The 24,664-nt window shown below is 45.4% G+C and overlaps 1 protein-coding gene across 1 annotated transcript in view; it reads right to left on the bottom strand.

Annotated features, from left to right (window-relative positions):
- The window catches only part of LOC119956069 (elongation of very long chain fatty acids protein 6-like), a 97,031-nt gene that overhangs the window by 14,621 nt on the left and 57,746 nt on the right, over positions 1–24,664 (bottom strand). The window contains exon 2 of the mRNA XM_038782903.1: positions 12,381–12,512. Within this exon, the coding sequence (XP_038638831.1) occupies positions 12,381–12,512 (132 nt within the window). The remainder of the gene's footprint in view (positions 1–12,380; positions 12,513–24,664) is intronic.

Genomic DNA, 24,664 nt, shown 5'->3' on the forward strand with positions numbered 1-24,664 from the left:
AAACATTGTTTTGTTTTAAAAAATACTTTTCCATTTATGCTGTACCACACCTGTAGAGTGGGCCGTGTGCTCCCCATACCACAATCTATTAAAAGTTGTGGGTCAGGTGAATTCCATGATACACTTTGGGGTTCTCTAAACCCTGGCCCATAACAATAGCATCTTTAATATAGGAGTAAACCCACTCCAAAGCACTTCACAGACATAAGGAGAACTCTGTCCTCCGATATTTTCTTTGTATTAAGGAACAAATATCCAAATTTCAACAAACCAAATTTGGTTATCAGGTAGCCGAACAAGATTCCAATGCAGGAGGTCAACTTACACCTTTGTTGACAAATAACGATAATGAGTGTCAATTCTCTCTCTCCTCTTGAGTCACAGAATTAGTTTGAATCCCACTCCAGGACTTGAGTACAAAAATCAAGGCTGATACTCCAATGCAGTAGTGAGGTTGTGTTGCACTACTGAAGGTGGTGTGTTTTCGCTAAACGGAGGCCCCATCTGCCTTATCGGGTGGGTATAAAAGATCCCATGGCCCTATTTTGAAGAAAGGAGTTGTGTTGGGCAATATTTGGCTTTCACTTAGCATCAGAAAAACTGATTCTGGCCATTATCATATTGCTGTTTGTGGGAGCTTGCTGTGCACAAATCAATGGCCAGATTTCCTACCTTACAACAGTGGCTATCAGTTCAAAAGTACTCCATTGGCTGTAAAGTGCTTTGGGATATCCTATGTTCATAGAGGCACTTTCCTTTTTTGACAGATTTCCTAAACTATAATGTGCTATTTTAAGGCAATAGTTTATTAAGGGAGACAGAGACCCTTCCTCCCCAACTTAATTGGGCGTGCCAAAGTGAAATCTTCAGATTGTCCAACAGATGGCTCGGTTATCACTCAATTAAATTCCTTTCACGCAGTTAAAGCAACACCAAAGTCACACTTTGTATGTGTGTGCAGTTTACTGAAATGTCATGGTGTTAGCTGGAATATTTGAGCAACATTCAAAAATGCAGGTTGTGAGAGCAGTTGCTGCAGGAAGTTGTCAAACTGCTCCAGGCAGTGAACGGAGAAAAGATTGAGCAGACGTTCATATGGAGGAAATCCAAGTTTGCAGAAACTGTCACACCAACGAATGGGGTTGCCATGTTACCGACTCTGTGCCAAGCCTTTGTACAGCTTTATCATGCCACTTATTTGGGTATTATTTAGGCAGGTAGGTGCAAGCTTAACTTGAAGAAAATGAGTTGCTTTAAATTTTAGTTTCATTTTGATAATTTCATTTAGTAGCAGACCAAACAGTGCACTTTAATCTCCTCTCCCCATAAATGACAGTGTAGAACTGTACCATTAGTCTACTGTACGAAGAGTAGGGACAGGCATATCAACACTAACCCTACAGAGTCTTTGCACATATTGATAAGACTCAAAGGTGTGGCCCGAATATTATACAACATTCTGAACTCATGTCTCTATGTAATGGGCTTCATGCTTCCAGCATTTTCTTGCCTGGTGCTCCTGAATGAAAATAAATGACTTATTTGAATCAACCTGTTATACTGGGATTATTTCTTCTCTGCTTTCACACAATACATATGTCAAATAGGAACATTTATTTTGACCTGCACTGTCATCAGCCCTGATAGAAGATTAAACATCTATGAATCACACAATACTAATAAAACCCAGCCCGAGGCTTGTGAAAGAAGGCATAATGGGGAGTTATAGAAGAGCGTAAATAGAGTTCAAAATATGACTGAAAATGGCTGATTATTCTCGTGTGAAGTCTGTTTAAATGCCAGCTGTTTCCATAAAATATGGATTTCACCTCCCCTAATATCTGAAGGAACCACGAGTCTGCAGTTAAGTATTTTAATCAAATGTAGCGAAAATCCAGAAAACTGAATGAGCCATCGAGCTGAGAATGATTCAGAAATTAACACCATTGATACTGGCAGAGGGATACGTCATATTTTACAAAGTCAGCACTGATGTACAAGGAACTGAACATTGCAAGCTTTTAATTTGCACAAATCATTCCCCCTGGACATTCCAGCGTAGACCCTGAAATTGTATATCAGGTACTTGCAGTTTAAGGACAATGTGGGATGACGGTTAAGAGGTAGTACGCATAAATAACACCCGAGGGCTGTAAGTGTGAGCTAAAGCTTCTCAGTAATTAATGGTCAAATAAGAAAGTAAATCCAAAATGGGAGATATCAACAAAGTTACAAAATCACCTTTATTCGAACAATGGTATTCAAAACAAATAACCTCATATTTATTTTTCAGATATATCTAAGGTGGGATGGGGGGGGGGGGGGGAGGTAGTTTGATTATGAAGTATCTCCCTTGATTTCCTCAGCATTGAAAAGCAGCAGATACCCAGAAGATCTATTGTAGGAAAGCAGGAAAAGTGACATCCTGTGCACATTGCAATGGATAGCAGAATAAAGAAGTGGCACCTTTAATCCAAGAGAAAGCTGTTGCTGTTATAACCTGCTCTGGGCAGGATGTGTCAAACTCTATGAAATGCCTCATCCTGCTTTATCAGAGTGATGCACAGATTTGACACTTATTTAATCTGAGTTAGACCCCTGTCAAAGTACAGATGAGAAGCAACGATGCCGCTCGTGATGTGCAAACCATTCAGGGTGTTATGTCACCTTGCATTACGTGAGAGCGAACGGACTTAAAAATATTCCATTGCCTTGAGAATGTTTGTAGTAGCAAAGGGACTGAGCACTTGCAACTGGGATTTTTATGATGTATTTAGGATCACAGCAGCCACACAAACACACCTAGATAAAAAGCTGTGATGTCAATACAGCTATCCAAATTCAGTTGAAATTCAGTCAAGTTCAATTATTCTGGTACATTTCACAAGCATCGTTCTTACAATTTCTTTTTAACCAAAATGAGACGTTGGCAAATAATTTTGACTGACAATTAAGTCAATTTTGTGATTTATAAGGATCTGTTATGGCCATTCAGAGCTAATATTTGCTAATGCTGGTTCCATGTGGCGAAAGGTTTACATTCAGTTCAGTTCTATCAAAACATAATTATATTTTTAACGGGCTGGTGGTTGAACCTGGATCCACATTAGCATTTTCTTACTAGTTAATCCAAAGTGTAATGTTTGAAAAGATCAAAGCAATTAAGTGCCTGCAAAATGACCAAGTTTTGCCTATGTCCCTCAAGGTGAGCCACGGTTAGTGCTTTTACAAGTGCTGTTCCTTTCCTCTCTTGAAAACATTAGTTGCAATTTGCAAATAAATCGGTGCAGTTGAAACTGCCCCCTTTCAGTATTTTATATTAAAATCCAGCATTTGTCAAAGGAATAAATAAACTGAAAAATGTGGACACAGATGGCTGGCTATGTTTGTTTAGGCTTTGAACAATCTCCAGGAATTAAATTGGTGGATCCATTTCCCTTTGCAGAATCTGATGATCTGTACAGGAATTCTGACAAAAATTTACTGGAAATATCAGACACATGCTGCAACCAACCTCTGACACAATCTTTATCGGATTCTTTGTTAATTACGCATCGTCTCTCAAGTTACTTCTAAATGTTACCAATTCCACTTGACACTCCAGCTTAGATGATTGGTGACCCTGAAATGACCGTTGTTATGGGCCAGGGTTTAGAGAACCCCAAAGTGTATCATGGAGTTCACCTGACCTACAAGGTTTACTAGATTGTGTTATGGGGAGCACACGGCCCACTCTACATGGCAGAGAGAACAGCAGTACACCTAATTGGTCTGGCTTCAGCTCCAACACTGAAAACGAAACTAAAACACACCCTGCCGCTTGCTCAAAAACAAAAGTAGAAAGCTGACAGACAGCCCAGCTCCACCCATTCTCTGACATCACTGCAGTAGTAAACACCCATTTCTTAAAGGTACTCTCACAACAGATATTTATATACATACCTATTTCTTAAAGGTACTCTCACATGACACCTTAATGAGCTTTCAAGTTTTATAATGTGCATCAACCTGGAATAGTGGGGCGAGGTAAAAATATTTATACTGGGCGATGACTGACTGACTCGGAATGTGAAACCAGCTCTGTGATAAATTAGCTTCTGATCATTGGTAGCTTTCCCAGGAACTGTGAGGTGGTAAAGGCACTTGAGATTGCTTCCACACCAATATTCTAATGACTGATTCAAATGATGTCTTGAATTGTTTTTACACCTGCTATCTGAAACCCAGATATTCCTGTGTGCCAACTGGTTAGTTTGCTGACACAATGTGAAAGGTTTAAATCTAGATTCTGACCCTTTATGCACGTTTTTAGATGTTCTCTGCTTTTGTATTCCAGGAATTATTGACACTTTCTGATTCATAAAACCATTTTTGCAAAAGCTGCACACACCAATGATAATGGGGGGGGGGGGGGACTGTTCAGCATGGGGCCTGAAGCATATCTGATTTTTGTTTTAGACTTCTTACATTTCCCACAGCTACAATGCTTTTACAACCAATGCACCAATCACAGCCAAGAGTTTGGGCTACTCAATTGCTTCCAGGTTGCCTCTTGGGCACATCCAAACCAGTACCAGGATAGCGCTCTACTCTCGTAGATAAAAGGCTTCCTTTTTCTTTGCACGTCTCTATGGTGTGTTATGTAATTTTGAATAACACAAGCTGCCACTTGATGCAGTTTTGAGTAAAAGATGCTCCAGACTTTGAAGTGAGTTAAAAAGTTTTATTGAACTATTAGCACAGTCGCTGGTTTAGCACAGGGCTAAATAGCTGGCGTTTAAAGCAGACCAATGCAGGCCAGCAGCATGGTTCAATTCCCGTACCAGCCTCCCTGAACAGCCGCCGGAATGTGGCGCCTTGGGGCTTTTCACAGGAACTTCATTTGAAGCCTACTTGTGACAATATGCGATTTTCATTTCATTTCAGTTCTCAATGAGTTTGACTCTCTGCTAATCTAAATGTAGTAACACAGTCTAACTTGCTCTAAGCCACGTCTGGGGTGTGATACTGAGGATACATCCTGTCTCACTCTGTAGATGTTGGTTTGTGGAAAGAGGCGGGGTGTGAGTGCCTCATCCCTTTTACAGTGAGATACCACCCCTGAGTGTTCTGACTGCTCATTGGTCGTGTCCTATTCTATGTGTTCATTAGCTGCATGTTTGCATATCATGCCATCCCGCCCCCTTTTTAAAAATGTTTTGTTGGCGTATGTGAATGTATTTACATGTGAATGAGTCTGTCTAACGTGACTGACGGAGGACAACAGAACAGAGCAAACAAAACAAGCGTTCACAAGTCCAGTCTCTGAGGCTTGCGTCTGATCCTGGTCGACCATTGGAGAGGTGGCGGAGCGGGCGACGGTGCCTTGATAGATGGAAGCCTGACTGGTGGCCTCGTGGTGCGAGGTATCAGGAGGTGGCAACTCAACATATGGAAATGGAGGCGAAAGTGGCTGCGGGCAGGCAACTTTGCGCAGTGCCCGTCGAACCCTTCGCACGATGGAGCCATCAGCCATACGTACAACATAAGAGCGAGGCGTGGCCTTTCGAACAACGACAGCCGGGGCAGAACACCCACCATGCGGTATCTTGATCCTGACAGTGTGTGATGGGGATAGCATGGCCAGGTCGGTGGCATGGGCATCATAGTTCTGCTTTTGACGGTCTCTGAGCTGCTGCATCTTCTGCAGCACCGGGAGGTGATCCAGGTTGGGCAGGTGTATGGCTGGAAGTATCATCCGCAGGTCCCTGATCATCAGGAGTTGAGCCGGAGACATGCCAGTGGACAATGGAGTCGCCCTGTACACGAGCAGCACAAGGTGTATGCCGGAAGCAGAGTCCGCGGCCTTGCAGAGGAGCTCTTTCACAATGTGCACCCTTTCTCGACTTTTCCATTGGACCGTGGATAGTGCAGACTGGAAGTGACATGCTGGAATTTGTATGACCTGGCAAACGTGGACCATTCCTGACTGCTAAAGCATGGGCCATTGTCGCTCATGACTGTGATTGGGATGCTATGCCTTGAGAACGTCTCCTTACAGGCTTTGATGATGGTCCGAGAGGTGAGGTCCGGGAGCTTCAGCACCTCCGGGTAATTCAAGAAATAGTCGATGATCAATATGTAGTCGCGACCATTCGCATGAAAGAGGTCGATGCCAACCTTGGACCACGGAGAGGTCACTATGTCATGCTGTTGGAGCGTCTCCTTCCTCTACGCTGGCTAGAACCGCTGACAGGTAGCACAGTTCAGGACCATGTTTGTGATGTCCTGACTGAGGCCAGGCCAGTAGACAGCTTGCTGGGCTCAGCATCTGCACTTCTCGACGCCCAGGTGTCCCTCATGAAACTGGCGCAGCACAAAGCTCTGGAGACTGAGCGGAATGACAATCCTGTCCAGCTTGAGGAGGATACTATCAATCACCGTCAGATCATCCTTCACATTGTAAAATTGTGGGCACTGCCCTGTCTGCCAGCCATTGGTGAGGATGTAGATGACGCTGCTGCAAGGTCTTTGGCTATCTCATCACGGATGAGAACTACCTTCTCATTTGTCGCCGGGAGAGTGCTAGCACACAGCTGCAGCTGCGATTCGATGTGCTGGATGATCTCCAGCGGCTCACTGGGTGAGGTGATGGAGCAGGACAATGTATCAGCGATAATGAGCCCCTTGCCAGCTGTGTAAACCAAGTTGAAGTCATACCTCCTAAGTTTAAACAGGATTCTCTGCAACCGAGGCATCATGTCATTCAGGTCCTTGTGGATGATGTGCCCCTTGCCAGCTGTGTAAACCAAGTTGAAGTCACACCTCCTAAGTTTAAGCAGGATTCTCTGCAACCGAGGCATCATGTCATTCAGGTCCTTGTGGATGATGTGGACAGAGGCCTATGATCCGTCTCTACAGTGAATGTTGGCAGGCCATAGACATAATCATGAAATTTAAGGGTGCTGGTGAGAAGACCCAAGCACTCCTCAATCTGTGCATATCTGGTTTCAGTGAGCGTCATCGCCCTTTATGCGTAGGCTACTGGTGCCCAGGATGATGTGTCATCTCGTTGAAGCAACACCGCACCAATGGCATCCTGACTTGGCATCTGTGGATATCTTTGTCTCCCGGTCCAGGTCGAAGAATGCCTGGACTGATGCAGTGGTGAGCTTCGCTTTCAGCTCCAGCCACTCTGTCTGGTGCGCTACCTTCCACTCAAAGGCAGTTGACTTTTTCACCAGGTTGCGTAGGGCCGTGGTGTGTGTGGCCATGATTGGAATGAACTTGCCCAGAAAATTGACCATACCCAAGAAGCGCAGCACCGCCTTTTTGTCCTCGGGGACCTGCATCGCCTCGATGGCCTTGATTTTGTTTGTGTCCGGGCGCACACCATGCTGTGAGATCTGGTCACCTAGGAACTTGAGCGTCAATGTGCCAAAACAACATTTGGACCTGTTTAACTTTAGGCCATTGGCATGTACACGGCGGAATACCTTCTGGAGACGGGAAACATGTTCTTCAGGGGTCGTGGACCATATGATCATAAGACCATAAGACATAGGAGTGGAAGTAAGGCCATTCGGCCCATCGAGTCCACTCCGCCATTCAATCATGGCTGATGGGCATTTCAACTCCACCTCCCAGCATTCTCCCCATAGCCCTTAATTCCTCGCGACATCAAGAATTTATCTATCTCTGCCTTGAAGCCATTTAGCGTCCCGGCCTCCACTGCACTCTGCGGCAATGAATTCCACAGGCCCACCACTCTCTGGCTGAAGAAATGTCTCCGCATTTCTGTTTTGAATTTACCCCCTCTAATTCTAAGGCTGTGCCCACGGGTCCTCGACTCCTCGCCTAACGGAAACAGTTTCTTTGCGTCCATCCTTTCTAAGCCATGTATTATCTTGTAAGTTTCTATTAGATCTCCCCTTAACCTTCTGAACTCCAATGAATACAATCCCAGGAACGCCAGCCGTTCCTCATATGCTAGACCCGCCATTCCAGGGATCATCCGTGTGAATCTCCGCTGGACACGCTCCAGTGCCAGTATGTCCTTCCTGAGATGTGGGGCCCAAAACTGGACACAGTACTCCAAATGGGGCCTAACCAGAGCCTTATAAAGGCTCAGTAGCACATCGCTGCTTTTATATTCCAACCCTCTTGAGATAAATGACAACATAGCATTCGCTTTCTTAATCACGGATTCAACCTGCATGTTTACCTTTAGGGAATCCTCGACTAGCACTCCCAGATCCCTTTGTACTTTGGCATTATGAATTTTCTCACCGTTTAGAAAGTAGTCTATGCTTGGATTCTTTTTTCCAAAGTGCAAGACCTCACATTTTCTCACGTTGAAATGCATCAGCCATTTCCTGCACCACTCTCCCAAACTGTCTAGATCCTTCTGCAGCCTCCCCACTTCCTCAGCACTACCTGCCTGACCACCTAACTTCGTATCATCAGCAAACTTCGCTAGAATGCCCCCAGTCCCTTCATCCAGATCATTAATATATATGGTGAACAGCTGCGGCCCCAACACTGAACCCTGTGGGACACCGCTGGTCACCGGCTGCCATTCCGAAAAAGAACCTTTTATCCCAACTCTCTGCCTTCTGTCAGACAGCCAATCCTCAACCCATGCCAGTAGCTCACCTCGAACACCATGGGCCCTCACCTTACTCAGCAGCCTCCTGTGTGGCACCTTATCAAAGGCCTTTTGGAAATCCAGATAGACCACATCCACTGGGTTTCCCTGGTCTAACCTACTTGTCACCTCCTCAAAGAATTCTAACAGGTTCGTCAGGCACGACCTCCCCTTACTAAATCCATGTTGACTTGTTCTAATCCGACCCTGCTCTATGATGATGTCGTCTACGTACACACAAACCCCTTCAATGCCTTCCATCATCTGCTCCTTGATGCGATGGAATATCTCCGATGCCGAGATGACGCCAAATGGCATGCGATTGTAGCAGTATCTGCCAAAAGGCTGTTGAAGGTGCAGAGCCTTCTGCTGGACTCTTCCAGTTTGATTTGCCAAAATCCCTGTGATGCATCCAATTTGGTGAAGAAGCATGCGTGGGCCATCTCACTCATGAGTACCACACGCTTCGGGATGGGGTAGTGTTCCCGCATGATATTCTTATTGAGATCCTTGGGATCAATGCAGATGCACAGGTCCCCCGAAGGCTTCTTTACGCACACCATCGAGCTGACCCAGTCAGTCGGTTTGGTGACCTTGGATATGATGCCTTTCTGCTGAAGATCCTTGAGCTGTGCCTTCAGGCGCTCTCTCAGTGAAGCAGAGACTCATCGTGGTGCATGGACCACTGGCCTGGCATCAGGTCGTAGCAGAATCTTGTATCGATATGGCAGCATGCCTATCCCGTGTAACACATCTGGATACTGGGCAAGGATGTCGTCTATGCCAGCCTGAAGATCCACATGGGAGGATGTCATGGTGTAAACCCTTTGAATGAGGTTCAGCTGCTTGCAGGTGTGCGCACTAGTAGGGATGCCTGGTCCGGCTTAACAATTTTAAAGCGTAACCGTGCTTGTGTGTGTCGGCTGGATACATGCAGATGGCAGGATCCCAGTGCCGTGATGGCATTCCCGTGTAATCCAGGAGCTTGCAGGCAGCTGGAAGGACTGTGGGGGGGCTTCTTAATGCGTCTAAAGTCTGCCTGTGAGAGGAGGTTGGCAGAGGCACCTGTATCCAGCTTGAACTGGATGGAGCAGTGGTTGACCTTCATCACTGCTCGACATTAGTCCTTGGAATCCGCAGCTAGGATGGATTGGACTTGCGATGTGTCTGGTGTGGCATAGTCACACGTTGTAATAATGGCCACACGGTAGGCGTTGTCCAGGCATTCATCATCTGAATCTGTTGCACTGCCGGGATCAGAATCCTGTAGGCGTCGTTGCATACTCTGGATGCACCGTCGTCGGAATTGGGAGCGCTGGCTCTTGACTGGTGGTGCAGATCTGCACAGGGCTGCATAATGGCTTGGCTTCCCGCATTTTAAACAGCATCTGCCTCTTGCAGGGCAGTGAACGGTGGCACAGTTCAAACATGTCGGTGGCCTGACGCTCCGTGCGTCATTGCACATGCGCAGTGTGGTTCTCAGACATCTGCACCTGCGCAGTGTGGGTTTCTGCCGCTTTGTTATCCCGTTCGCATCCTGCATGCGTCGGGCCCCAGGAAGAGCACGCAAAATGGCTGCTTTCATCAATGTTGTGGCGCTGCATCCGGGAGATGGCCTTCACACTCTCCGCCTCGTGGGAGGCTAGTCTATCATTTTATTCCGTTTTGTACTAGGAATAGCGTTTTTTTTTAAGCGTGCTCATCCAGTGTGCATGTTTCAATCGTGACTGGCTGGGTCATGTGCTTGATCTTCAGTAACTGCTCTCTCAGAGAATCAGAGTGAACTCCAAAAACAATTTGATCTCTGATCATGGAGTCAGTGATATCACCGAAGTTGCAGGATTGTGCTAGCAGTCCAAGGTATGTTAAATATGAGATGAAGGATTCGTCTTTACCTTGCAATCGCTGCTTGAATATGTAGTCCTCGAAGATTTTGTTGGTGTCCACCTCACAGTGGCTGTCAAACTTGTCCAGGATGGTCTGAAACTTTGTCTTGTCCTGGTCTTCGGCAAAGTGAAAGGAGTTGAATATTTCCAAGGCGTGATCACCCGCTGTGGTGAGGAAAATAACTATCTTTCGTGCATCAGATGCACCATTTGAGGTCTGCTTTGACGTAAAGCTGACATTTCTGCTTGAATGTCCACCAGTTGACACTGAGATTGCCGGAGGTCCTGAGATGGTGAGGAGCCTGAATACATGCCGGTATACATTCGCCGGTCGTCATGGATCTTGCCGAGTTGAACTAACTAGATTGAACAGACTCTGGTATCATATTGTGTTATGTAATTTGGAATAACTCAAGCTGTCACTTGATGCAGTTTTGAGTAAAAGATGCTTCAGACTTTGAAGTGAGTTCAATGTGTTTTATTGAACTATTAGCACAGTTCTCAATGAGTTTGACTCTCTGCTAATCTAAATGTAGTACTTCAGTCTAACTGAACCAGCCTTGCTCTAAGCCACATGCTGGGGTGTGATGGGGGGTGTCTCACTCTAAAGATGTTGGTCTGTGGAAAGAGGCGGTGTGAGGGCCTCATCCCTTTTTATAGTGGGATACCATCCCCGAGTGTCCTGACTGCTCATTGGTCGTGTCCTATTCTATGTATTCATTAGCTGCATGTTTGCATATCATGACACTCTATTGGGAGATAGCTAAAATTGGAAACTCAATCTTCCCCAGTATTATGAGCACAAACCTGTGCCCGATTTGGAGGTCCTTCATGTTGATATCCTCTGCTTTTTCAAGAAGCTGTTTCAAATACATTTTAATGTAGAATTCTTCTAATGAGCTCCCCATTTCTGTTAACCTGGTTGATTCCTAGTGCCTAATTTGCTAAAAATCATGTGAACTTTAGTAAATTTAGAAAACCAGAAGGTAGCACGTTGGTGCACTGGTTAGCACTGCTGCCTCAGGGTGCTGAGGACCTGGGTTCGATCATGGCCCTGGGTCACTGTCCGTGTGGAGTTTGCACATTCTCCCTGTGTCTGTGTGGGTTTCATCCCACAACCCCAAGATGTGCAGAGTAGGCTACGCTAAATACCCCCTTCATTGGAAAAAGAAAATAATTGGGTACTCTGAAAATTTATTTTTAAAAAACCAACTAGACATCAAAACTCTCATTCAATTTGTTTACTACTTCCATCAACATTTTATTTAATGCACATTCTCCCCGTGTCTGCGTGGGTTTCGCCCCCACAACCCAAAAATGTGCAGAGTAGGTGGATTGGCCACGCTAAATTGCCCCTTAATTGGAAAAAATAATTGGGTAATCTAAATTTAAAAAAAAAAAAAACATTTTATTTAAAATTTATGAATCTCTGGACAGAACAGAGAAAAATGTAATTAAGAAAACTACCAGTTTCGTGATACAAGTCAACCATTTTTGCTAACAGATTATGTTATCCTCTGACGTAAACAATTACCTTTCATCAACACACTTAGCTGGTTCTTCCTTGGGCCATTCAACTGCTTTGTTCAAGAGAACGGGGTGCTCATCCAAGACCCAGGAACTGCACCTGGCCACTACTGTTCTTGCAGCTCACCCAGTGGAGAAGCTTTCTTTTTTCTCTCTTAATTCTGCTCCATGTTTCCCCTCTCCACTCAGCATGTCTGAGATGGTAATCTCAGTGGAGAGAGGGATCTACCCTTCATCACCTCGATGCTCAATGAATACAACGATCTGTGCTGCCTACCTCCACATCATACCTTTTTTTTAAAAAAAAGAGTATAAATTGCTGGGACATAATATTCACTCACCTGAATAAAGCAAGGGTCAGTGACCACACGACTAATGGTTTCCGAAGTTCAAATTTCTTCCGCTCTCTCATGTAATATTGCCCTGCAAAGATCAATGCAGCATAAACTGCAGAAAACAGGAACGACTTGCTCCTAATAAAAACAGGGGAAAAAGTCATTAATGTTAGATTGTACATACAGAAGCCAGTGTATACCACTAGCTGATGCCCTGCTGATTTCAATTTCCAGCAAAATTAGAATAATGAATGTAATTATTCAATTTGACAGTAAATATTTTTAAGCACATACATACAATGAGGTACAGGAGTGCCACAGCGCATGCAGCACTCATAGATTGGGCCACAGAATAGCACGCTGCAGACTCTCTGCAATTTACTGATCTCAGCTATTAGAACAAAGAACATAGAACAGTACAGCACAGAACAGGCCCTTCGGCCCTCGATGTTGTGCCGAACAATGATCACCCTACTTAAACCCACGTAACCCGTATACCCGTAACCCAACAATCCCCCCATTAACCTTACACTATGGGCAATTTAGCATGGCCAATCCACCTAACCCGCACATCTTTGGACTGTGGGAGGAAACCGGAGCACCCGGAGGAAACCCACGCACACACGGGGAGGACGTGCAGACTCCACACAGACAGTGACCCAGCCGGGAATCGAACCTGGGACCCTGGAGCTGTGAAGCATTGATGCTAACCACCATGCTACCGTGAGGCCCCTAATTCTGTTACAGTAACGTTTAACTTTACCAACCTGATACTGCAGTTATTGGGCAGCTAAGGACCAATGACTTCAGTTGTTTTTCTAAGAATTATTTATTAATTTCAATTGTCAAGTGGAGGGGGGTCAAGTGGGGCTGGAATTGACCGCCCACTAGCCCAAGGGGTCTTAATATCAGACAGCAGTCACAAGTAAAATTGTGAGGCAGGGGTGGCATTCCATAGGCTCATGAGATGTGGGTTTTTACTTCCTAATTCCTAATCCCAGTTGAGTCATCAAGGGAGAGAGAGAGCAGAATTTGAAAGGTTCACCAAATAATTGGTGGAGAAACACAGTAACTCAGCCACTCTCAAACCCACCATACTCCAAATCAAACAACTTGCATTCACACCTTTTAAATGTTCCACGGCAATTTGCAGGAGCAACAGTCAAACAAAATTTAGCACTGAGGCATGTAACAAGATAGTACGATAGGTGATCAAAGGCTTAAAATTGGCAATTTTTAGGTAAGTAACACTGTAAAAATCCCAAATGTTTCCAAAATTGTCAAGTAGTTTAAATCCCGATTCAAACTGGAAGCTCCAAGTTTTTCAAGCCTGGTTCTCCATTTTCCGCAAAGGCAGGAAAATAGGTTAAGAAACTCCAGGTTTTTGAAGTAAACATAGTTTATCTTTCAGTTTTCGTTAAATGGCCTATTATTCAATGTCAAGTGAAGCTTGTTCAGCAGTTTACAGCTTAAAGTATAATTAGTCATACTGACGTGTAGGAATTCATTGCTTAGAATCTAAAGAACAGGACAGATGGACCAATTCACTGAAGACATCGCCCAAAGTCTTATCACTTTGTGGTAATCGATCTAATTGCGCAGCGTCTAAGCAGACTTGAATGGTTGTTCAACCATTTTCTTCCCTACTTACTATCTGTGCAAGTGCCTGGCCACGTGAGCAAACTGCACAAAATGTGTGTTAAAAGGCAAAGGAAACAGATATAAGGATACTAGCATCAGAAATATGCCCGGCAGCAGCCGGAGGCCCAAAGTAGAAGTTTCCCACTGGTGCCACACTGAACAAATCCAGTTGTCGATCTTTTTCCAACTTTTAGCTGCCCTTGAGTGATAATTACTAAAGGTACAAATTTGTACTCTTCCTTTCTTGGAAAATATTGCTTCATTCACAGCACTACAATTGTTTTAGAATCTGGTTTTATATTATTTTTGCTGCATAAAATGCTTTTTCAACAACTCCAACATCAGAAATTGTCCCAAGGTTCCTCACAGGTAGTTATAAGGAGAACCAGTACTGAGATGAGGAGGCATTTGGTAGAGGGGAGGGATAAGGAGGGGTGACTAAGAGCTTGGGTTGAGTTTGAGCTTAATCAAAATGATAGAACATAGAACATAGAAAAATACAGCACAGAACAGGCCCTTCGGCCCACAATGTTGTGCCGAACCTTTGTCCTAGATAAATCATAGATTATCATAGAATTTACAGTGCAGAAGGAGGCCATTCGGCCCATCGAGTCTGCACCGGCTCTTGGAAAGAGCACCTCCACCCTATCCCCATAACCCAGGAACCCCACCCAACACCAAGGGCAATTTTGGACACTATGGGCAATTTATCATGGCCAATCCACCTGCCCTGCACATCTTTGGACTGTGGGAGGAAACCGGAGCACCCGGAGGAAACCCACGCACACACGAGGAGGATGTGCAGACTCCGCACAGACAGTGACCCAAGCCGGAATCGAATCTGGGACCCTGGAGCTGTGAAGCATTTATGCTATCCACAATGCTACCATGCTGCCCCAAAATAGAATGGTTCCCTTCACTTAAAAAAATGCTTGTTACAAGTAGGCTTCAAATGAAGTTACTGTGAAAAGCCCCTGGTTGCCACATTCCGGCGGCTGGTACGGGAATTGAACCTGCGCTGCAGGACTGCCTTGGTCTGCTTTAAAAGCCAGCTCTTTAACCTGTCCCAAACCCGCCCAAAAACCCAGAAAGGTTAATCTTCCGAGAACACCACAGTCCAGCAATCAAAATTACAAAAGCTGGTTTGATGCATTAAATTCCAGCACTCCCTCACACAAAGGTTTCTAAGTGAACCACCCCCTCAGCTGCTATGAGTGAGGAGCTCCCCCTGCTGCACAACCTAACAATTTAGTTCTTCAAATAACACAGACTGGGTGACTACAATACACAACACCTTGGCTCCATCGCAAGAATGAACCCAACCTTCTGGTTGCTTGCCATTTCAACTCAGCATCTTGCTCTTATGTCCACACGTCTGTCCTTGCACTGCTGGCATGCTCCAGCGATGCTCCAGCGATGCCCAATGCAAACTGGAGGAACAAGACCACATTGTCCCAATAGGCATGTTACAGCCTTCTGGACTCAACATTGAGTTCAACAACTTTAGATTGTGACCTTTCTCCTCCATGTTGAGTTCCCTCCCTTCATGTTTTATGCTTCCTTGATTTGTCCCAATGTAAAAACCACCACTCAGCTCCACAGGGCCTTCTGTCACTTTTTCTTCCACTGGGCAGTGACCTTTGTCTTCTATTAACACATTCTGCTATCTTATCTTTATGCCACTATTGGCACTTCTTTAGCCTGTAATTCCACCAATGGCACTCCCTCTGTCTTGTGTCCATGACATATTTGTCAATCTCTCCTCGGCTCCAACCTATTCCTGACCTTCTATGCTGCCCTGCCTCTCTCTCCAACTATAAATTACATTTCTACCACTCTGCAGTTCTGAAGAAAAGTCATATGGACTGAAAATGTTAACACTGTGCATGATCTAACGGAAACGTTTCTCAGTGTAATTTCAGGCGGGTTTAGCTGGTGTTTCTCCCCGGCTCTGTCATCGGGTTTCCCACCACTATCTAACCACACTAAAGTCACTTTTTTTGGGCACTGGGGAGTTTCTCTCCGGGCTAGCCCACACTTAGAATTTCTTCCGTCACAATTTTGAAAGAGTGCCCCGAACTCCAAGTGAGCTTCAGGGTCCCCCACAACCCCGACCCATGGGCAATTTCACCCCCCCCCCCCAAAACATGTGAGAACAGCCTGTTATGGGGTCAGTGAGGGGTCCCCCCTTTTCAGGCCTTCCCATTCCTCTTTTGGGGCCCCTCTCCACTCCCCCCCCCCCCCCCCCCCCCCCGCTCCTGACCCTTGGCAGTGCCACTCTGGTACTGCTCCTGCCATCCTGGCAGTGCAACCAGGCACCTTGGCAGTGCAGATCTGACAGTGCCCAGGTGCCAGGGGAGAGCCAGGGTGCCACCCTACCCTGTCCATGACCACTCTGGAGTCTCCAATGGCTTGGGAGACCCGCAAGTGCCGTTCTGCCTGGTTTGCGTGGACCAGTACTATATGGCTCCTGGCTGGCGAGTAGGCCGATAGATGCTGAGAGTCAGTTAGATCCAGTGTTAGCAGAGTTAAGTGGGTTCTTAAAGCCGTGCAAGACTGGGCCCTGCCTATTGTGGACAGATCTCAGATCAAGATGCCTTGCGAGATGCACCGTCTTCGGAGAAGCCTGGGGGAGGTCTCTCCAGGCATCTACTGGTCGCGTCCTGCACCGATTATGGTGGGACTCGGCCAGTAGATCACACTCACTGTTTCTCTCTCCACAGATGCTTCCAGACCTACTGAGTTTATCCAACATTTTCTGTTTTTATTTAATTCTTCAAATGGTAGCCTTAAGGTTCTGTTCAGAACAGTATTTGACTTGTTTGTTTACTTGCGATGCTTGACAGCATTCTTTCCCCGCCACTGTCACTTTGCACGAGGCAAGGTTGATGTCAGCCTTTTTGCGGTGAAGGACAATCTCCAAGTTGTTTTTTAACGACTGGCATTCGAACCTCATGGAAACAAAACAAAACTATCACGTGTGAAGTATGACAATTCTGCAATGATCGAAAAAAAAAAGCACATGGGCCAGATGTTTCTGGTCTAGCATCTGAGGCTAATGGATCACCTGGCTCCCTTTTGGGCATATACCCCTCCTTGCCCATTTTTTCTGTATTGTTTGCATCCTTCAAGCACAGGTAAGTAGCCAACGTCTTTGTGACCCTTACTGAGTCAGCTCTGACTGGGTGATGGCACTCTCCCAAGCCAATGTTGCCCCTCCACAATCATCGCTAAAACAGATTATTTGATCACTTAGCTTCTTGCTGTTTGTTGGCCTTTGAGATGTGCAAATAGAATGGCTGCTGTATTTCCCTACATTAAAACCTGTGCCGACACTTCAAAGGTACTTCACTGGCTGTGAGACCATGTTGAGTACATGAAAGGTACTAAAATAAAAGCAAGTCCTCTCTTTCTCAAAAGCAAGACAATCATCAGCAGTTATTTTAAAGCTTTCCTGCTGGATGAAGATGGTGTAAAATTAAGATAATTTAGAAACATAGAAAGTAGGAGGATGTGTAGGTCATTCAGCAAGCTCCACCATTCAGTACGATTATGGCTGATCCTCCATCTCAATGCCATATTCACGCATTCTCCCCATACTCCTTGATGCATTAAAATCTGAAAAATTATCCATCTCTTTCTTGAATACATTCAGTGACTTGGCCTCCACAGCCTTCAGTGGTAGAGAATTCCATTGTTCACTCCCCTTTGAGTGAAGCAATATTTCCTTACCATTCAGGACAAAAATGAAGAAAAGTTTCTTCATTCAAGTGATGTTTGCTGAAGGATAAATATTGAACTGAAATCTGAGGTGAAATCTCTTCTCTTTGAAATAATACCATGAGATCCATCTCGAGTAACCTCAATGAGTATATGTCTTTACATTTCCAGTGCTTCATGCTTTCTGCTTCCTCTGGTCTTTCCTGGCCTGTTATAAGCTTTTCCTGCCTCACTTACTGGAATTATTTTCAACTAATTAAGTTAATAAGCATGTAAATGTTTCCAGCATCTGTGGCAGAGAATTTCACAGTTTCACTTTCCTTCGAGTAAAGAAACTTTTCTTCACTCAGTACTAAATGGTAAGGAAATATTTCTTCGCAGGAGAGTGAACCTGTGGAATTCTCTACACAGAATTTATTTTGGACCTTCAGAGGACACCACAGTCCAGCAATCAACTTGTGAAAAATGGTTAGATAAATTAAATTCCAGCACTCCCTTACATAAAGGTTTCCATGTACAGGCCTTAACATGTTCTGAATTCTTTTTGCTTCATTACTTATAGGTCTCAACTTATTTTTCTGAAGGCAGGTTAAAAAAGAAGTGATGCAACCCCCACCAAAGTTTCACAGTTGTGGGTTCAAGACTCTCATATTAGCTCTGAGAAGTCTCTCCACCCCACTATTAAATCCCATTTGGATGAATGCATGCAACAGTATTAATTGTATCAGCAGCTGTAATGTAAAATTTAGTCAGGAAAGCATCAGCACTTTTTGAATTCCACTTCATTTAAGGTATCAGGTGTGTAACATGCACGTCATGCTGAGACTGCAAACTGAAGCAGAGAAATTATTCTGCAAGCAGACTGACTGCATCTAGAATTAGATTATACTGACACAGTAAACTTGTCATTTGCCATATTCAGAGCTTTTGCAAAGTATTGCAAAGCTTTTACTTTTTAAAAAAAAAAACTCATTTTATTCAAACTTGTGCCAAAGTAGGTTACAGCAAATAAACACCCTGGGAAACATTCTTCCGAACAATTAACTATACAGTTTGTACAGATTTTTCTCCTTTTTCACCCCCCTAGCCCCCTGCGACGAACAGCTCCTCAAACACGGTCTCAAACATCCCCCACCTTTTCTCAAACTCCCCTGCTGAGCCCCTTAACTCATACTTTATCTTCTTTATTTGCAGCAAGTCATACAGGTCACCCAATGAAGCCGCTACCCCCGGTGGCGATGCCGATCGCCACTCCAGCAAAATTTGTCGCCGTGCCATCAGAGAGACGAAGGCTATGACATCGGCCTTCCTCGTCTCCATGAGCTCCGGCTTCTTTGAAACCCCAAATATCACCACTGAAGGGTTCGGGTCCACTCCCTCCTCCGCCAGAAACTTCCCCAATTTTTCACAACCCCAAAACATGTGCATATGATTCGCTGGCCCCGCCCACACCTCTCACTCATCTGCTACCCCCTGAAAGAACCCACACATTCTCGCCCGAGTCATATGCACCCTGTGCACCACTTTAAACTGTATCAGGCTCATCCTTGCACAAGAGGTGGTCCTGTTTACCCTTTACAGTGCCTCACTCCATACTCCCCAACTGATCTCCATTCCCAACTCCGCTTCCCATTTGTCCTTGATCTTCACCACCCACTCACCTCTCTGCTCCCCCAGCCACTTATATATATATCTCCCCAATTCTTCCCTCCCCTTCCACATCCGGAAGCAGCAGTTGCTCCAGCAGGGTGTATCCCGGCAATCTCAGGAACCCCTTCCAAGACCTTTTGTGCAAAGTCCCTTACCTGTAGATACCTGAACTCACTACCCCTCGGCAGCTCACCCTTAGCTCCTCCAGACTGGCGAACCCTTTCTCCAAATACAAATCCCTCACCTTGACCAGCCCCACTTCCCTCCACCTCCACTATCCATCCACCCTGGCTCAAACCCATGATTCTCGCACAGCGGCGTTAGCACCGGCACCCCTTCCACCCTAAAATGCCTCTTCAGATGATTCCATATCTTCACTGTGGACTGCATCACTGGGCTCCATGAATACCTACTCAGAGCCATTGGCAATGCTGCCGTCACAATAGCCCTCAAACTAGACTCCTTACAAGATTTCTCCTCCATCCTAACCCACTCTACCCCTTCTCCTTCCCATCACCCGCCGCACCTTGTCCACATTCGCCGCCCAATAATAATGAAGCAAGTTTGGCAATGCTAACCCCCCCTCCCCCCCGCTGCCTCTGCCTCTGTAGCAGGGTCCTCCCCACCCTCGGCACCTTCCCCGCCCATACAAAGTCAGAGATGATTGTGTCCACTTTCCGAAAAAAAGCCTTTGGTATAAAGATCGGGAGAGACTGAAAGATAAACAAGAACCTTGGCAGAATGTTCATTTTCACCACTTGGAACCTCCCCGCCAACGTTAGTGCAGTGTATCCCACCTCTTAAGATCCTCCCTGGCGTCCTCCACCAGCTTTGTTAAGTTCCACTTATGGAGCCCCGTCCATTCCCTCGCTACCTGAATCCCCAAGTACCTAAACCTATCCCTTGCTACCGTAACTGGCATCCCCCCTAAATTAGCCCGCTGTGCCAGCTCATTCACTGGGAATACCTCTCTTTTCCCTACATTCAGCTTGTATCTAGAGAACCCTCCAAACTGCCCCAATAGGCCCATAATCTTTCCCATACTCTCCAACAGGTCCAAAACATACCGCAAGAGGTCATCGGCATAGGGCAACACCCAATGCTCCCTCTGTCCCCTCATTATCCCCTGCCACTCTGCGGACCCCCTCAGACCCATCGCCAATGGCTCTATGGCTAGCGCAAACAGCAGCGGTGACAGCGGGCACCCCTGCCTCGTACCCCTGTGTAAGTCAAAGCTTCATGAGCTCATATAATCCATCCTCACCCTCGCTCTTGGCGGCACATTCAGCAACCACACCCATGTCACAAATCTCAGCCCAAACCTAAACCTTCCCAAAACTTTGAGCACATACTGCCACTCCACCCGATCAAATGCTTTCTCCGTGTCCATAGACACCACCACCTCCAGTACTAGAGCTCTCAACAGATTCATCACCACATTCAACAGCCGTCTTATATTACTCTACAGCTGGCACGCCAGCACGCGGCTCGCTTTCTCCCCATACTCGTTTGGCACCCCTATTGCCCATGCAGTTGCCCTACCGCCCTCTCCTTTGTTAGCCTGTCAAATTGCCCCAGCAACTTTTTCCTCATCGCGAATCCCTCCACGGTGGGCCCCCTTGAATATTCCCTGTCCACCTACACTATCGCGCTCACTAGACGGTCATGTTCCGCCCTCCTTTCCTTATTCGCATGAACCGTAAATGAGAATTTCTCCCCGGACCACTGCCTTCAGTGCTTCCCAAAAAATGCCCGCCGACACCTCCCCATTCTGATTGAACTCCACATAATCTCTAATTGCCAGCCGCACCTTATCACAAAAACCTCCATCCGCCAACAACCCCAAGTCAAACCTCCACCCCGGCCTCTGCTCTCGTCCCGTACCGAACCAAATATCCAGCCAGTGGGGTGCATGGTCCGAGATAACTATCCCCGCATACTCTGCTCCCTCCACCCTAACCAAAATCTCCCGACTCACTACAAAGTAATCAATCCTCGAATACACCTTATAGATGTGTGAAAAGAAGGAATACTCCATTTCCCCTATTGCAAAGCATTTACAGCACAGAAACACATCATACAGCCTCACTGGTCTATGCTCCACACAGGCCTCCTCCCACCTTACTTCATCAAATCTCATCTATATAATCTTCTATTCTTTAACCCCGCAAGTGCTATCTGGCTTTTGTTATCTTGAGTTAGTGAGTTGCACATTCTAACCATCCTCTGGGTAAAGAATTTCTCCTGAATTCCCTGCTGGATGTATTAGTGCTATATTATATTTATGATCCTCGTTCTGGTCTCCCCTACAACAGGCAACATCTCTATGTCTGCCTTATCAAATAGTTTCATAATATGGAAAAAATCTCCATCAAGTCATCCTTAAGGGACTGAAACCTTGGAAGATAATGGTAGCCTCGTAACTGATGACTGGTGCCAGGATACCAGGCATTGCGCTACTTGATTCACTGCTTAATGTAAAAGAACAGAGAAGGAGTGGAATTCCTTTTGGTTCCAGTACAGAGCAGAGTTGACATGTTGCACTCGCAAAGCATAGAGTAGAAGGTACCCTGCACAATGGGGGACCTGTAATCCTGGTTAAGTCCGGAGCTCACTCCACATGCTTAGCTTTGGCAAGACATAATTAAATGTAGTTAGCTCTCGTTGAGTAGAGAACATCAATGACCTCACTTATGCAACAGTGGATGACAAACTGCAAGATGTTGCAAATATCTGTGTGGAGTCTGCCCATTCTCCCCGTATCTGCGTAGGTACTCTGGTTTCCTCTAAGTCCCGAAAGACGTATTTGTTAGGTGAATTAGACATTCTGAATTCTCCCTCAGTGTACCCGAACAGTCACCGGAGTGTGGCGATTAGGGGTTTTTCACAGTAACTTCATTGCAGTGTGACACTGATAAAGATTATTATAATATCTTCAGCTACAAACAAGAAAAAGATATACATATCTGTCATGATTTCACCTTCACAGTCATTAGCATTGTGGTCCTTGCCCTACTCTGAGGTTGCAGTTGAGGCTACAGGAGGTGGCATATTGAAAAGAGTGCAAACATCTCATTGTTTAGGTTCAGGTCAGAGAATTGATCACTGGACACCCTGGGCAGATATAGCCTTCTGTTGGAGCCCTTCTCCTTCAGCCTAGCCTGCTCTGCTGGTCTCTAATCAGTCTCCCAGTTGTGGTGTAAAGGCGAATGTTTAGCATTGTACCAATGTCTGAGAGCAACTGTTTTGTGCAGAAGCTTTGAAATGAGCAAAGGTCCTTCAGCACCTGCTTCACCATTCTCTGTAGGCCTTTTCAGCTTGATACACCTACAGAAAACATCAAATGTTTATAGAGTCGTAGCAACATCCAGAAGAAATCAACTGGCAACTAACCTGCAAGTAGCCAACGATCATTTTAAGTAGAGTTTCCCACTGATCATGTGATCTGCCTGTTCTGTATACTTCTGGCACAGTTCCCATCACCGCCATACAAGTGTGCATATATGCTGCAAATGCGATTTGGGACTTGTAGCAGCCGAGCAACAGGTGCGGCAATGAATCCAATTTCTCTTTCTTTTCGTTCAGCAGTGTCCAAAAAAAAGCACTTCATAAAAAGTGAATAGTACTAGCTCAGTAAGGTCAGCTTTGATAGCTATTTGTTTTATTTTCAGTCACTCTGGATTTTGGTACCTTCCTTATTTTTAACTGCAGGAGCATCATTACACTTTGCTTTGTTACGGTAGACCTTCATTTAAAGTTGCACGTCCTCTAAAGGTCAGCAAGTCTAATAGTGGAGCTCCCCATATTAAGTATAACATCTATGGGGAAAGATTATCTATTGAGGGGATTTCCTCTTCACATTTAACTATATCTATGCATTCGACAAGGTGCCGCTCAGAAGGCTGCTCCATTCGATAAAGTTGCATGGCGTTATGGGCAATTTATTAGCATGGATAGAGAATTGGTTAACTGACAGAAAGCAAAGAGTGAGGATAAATGGGTGTTTTTCTGGTTGGCGATCAGTGGGCCGCAGGGACCAATGTTGGGTCTGCAATTGTTCACAATTTACATTGATGATCAGGAGTTGGGGACCAAATGTAATGTGTCATAGTTGGCAGATGAATGGCAGAGCCAAGTGTGCAGAGGACACTGAAAATCTGCAGAGGGATATAGATAGTTTAAGTGAGTGGGCAAGGGTCTGGCAGATGAAGTTCAATGTTGGTAAATGTGAGGTCATCCATTTTGGTAGGAATAACAGCAAAATGGACTATTAGTTAAATGCTGCTGTGCAGAGGGACCTGGATGTCCTTGTGCATGAATCGCAAAAAGTTGGTTTGCAGGTGCAGCAAGTAATTAAGAAGGAAAATGGAATTTTATCCTTCATTGCTAAAGGGATGGAGTTTAAAAGCAGGGATGTTATGTTGCAGCTGTATAGGGTGCTGGGGAGGCTACACCTGGAGTACTGTGTACAGTTTTGGTCTCCTTACTTGAGAAAGGATATACTGGTACTGGAGGGTGTGCAGAGGAGACTCACTAGGTTGATTCCATTGAGAGGATTAGCTTATGTGGCGAGACTAAGTAGACTGGGGCTAAACTCATTGGAATTTAGAAGAATGAGGGGGGATCTTATAGAAACATATAAAATTATGAAGGGAATAGATAGAATAGAAGCAGGGAGTTTTTTGGAGGTTGTTTCCACTGGAGGGTGAAACTAGAACTAGGGAGCATAGCCTCAAAATAAAGGGGAGCAGATTTAGGGCTGAGTTGAGGAGGAACGTCTTCACCCTGAATCTGTGGAATTCCCTGCCCTGTGGTGCAGTTGAGGCTACCTCGTTAAATGTTTTTAAGGCAAAGGGTGGATAGATTTTTGAACAGTAAAGGAATAAAAGGTTACGGTGAGCCGAGTCCACAAAAAGAGCAGCCATGATCTTACTAAATGCCTGAGCAGGCTAGAGGGGCCAAATGGCCTACTCCTGCTCCTAGTTCTTATGTTCGCTTGATCATTTTGCAGGCCTCCAAATCCATTGTTAATGCAGAGGTAACCAGGAGGATAGGCACAGACACGAATACTGATTTTTCTTTCCTTCCTCTATGTTGATCAAAATGATAAGGCAGAAGAAGCAGAGGGGTTCTTCCCAGTATCCTAACCAACATCATTGAAACAAGTTATCTGGCCATCTTATCTGGCTATTTATGGGGCTTGCTCTGTGCAAATTAGTTGCCGTATTTCCCAACACCAGTGGCCACACTCGATAAATATTTCAGCGGTTGTGAAGCAC

This window comes from Scyliorhinus canicula, chromosome 22, assembly GCF_902713615.1.
Source record: "Scyliorhinus canicula chromosome 22, sScyCan1.1, whole genome shotgun sequence".
Classification (NCBI taxonomy): domain Eukaryota; kingdom Metazoa; phylum Chordata; class Chondrichthyes; order Carcharhiniformes; family Scyliorhinidae; genus Scyliorhinus; species Scyliorhinus canicula.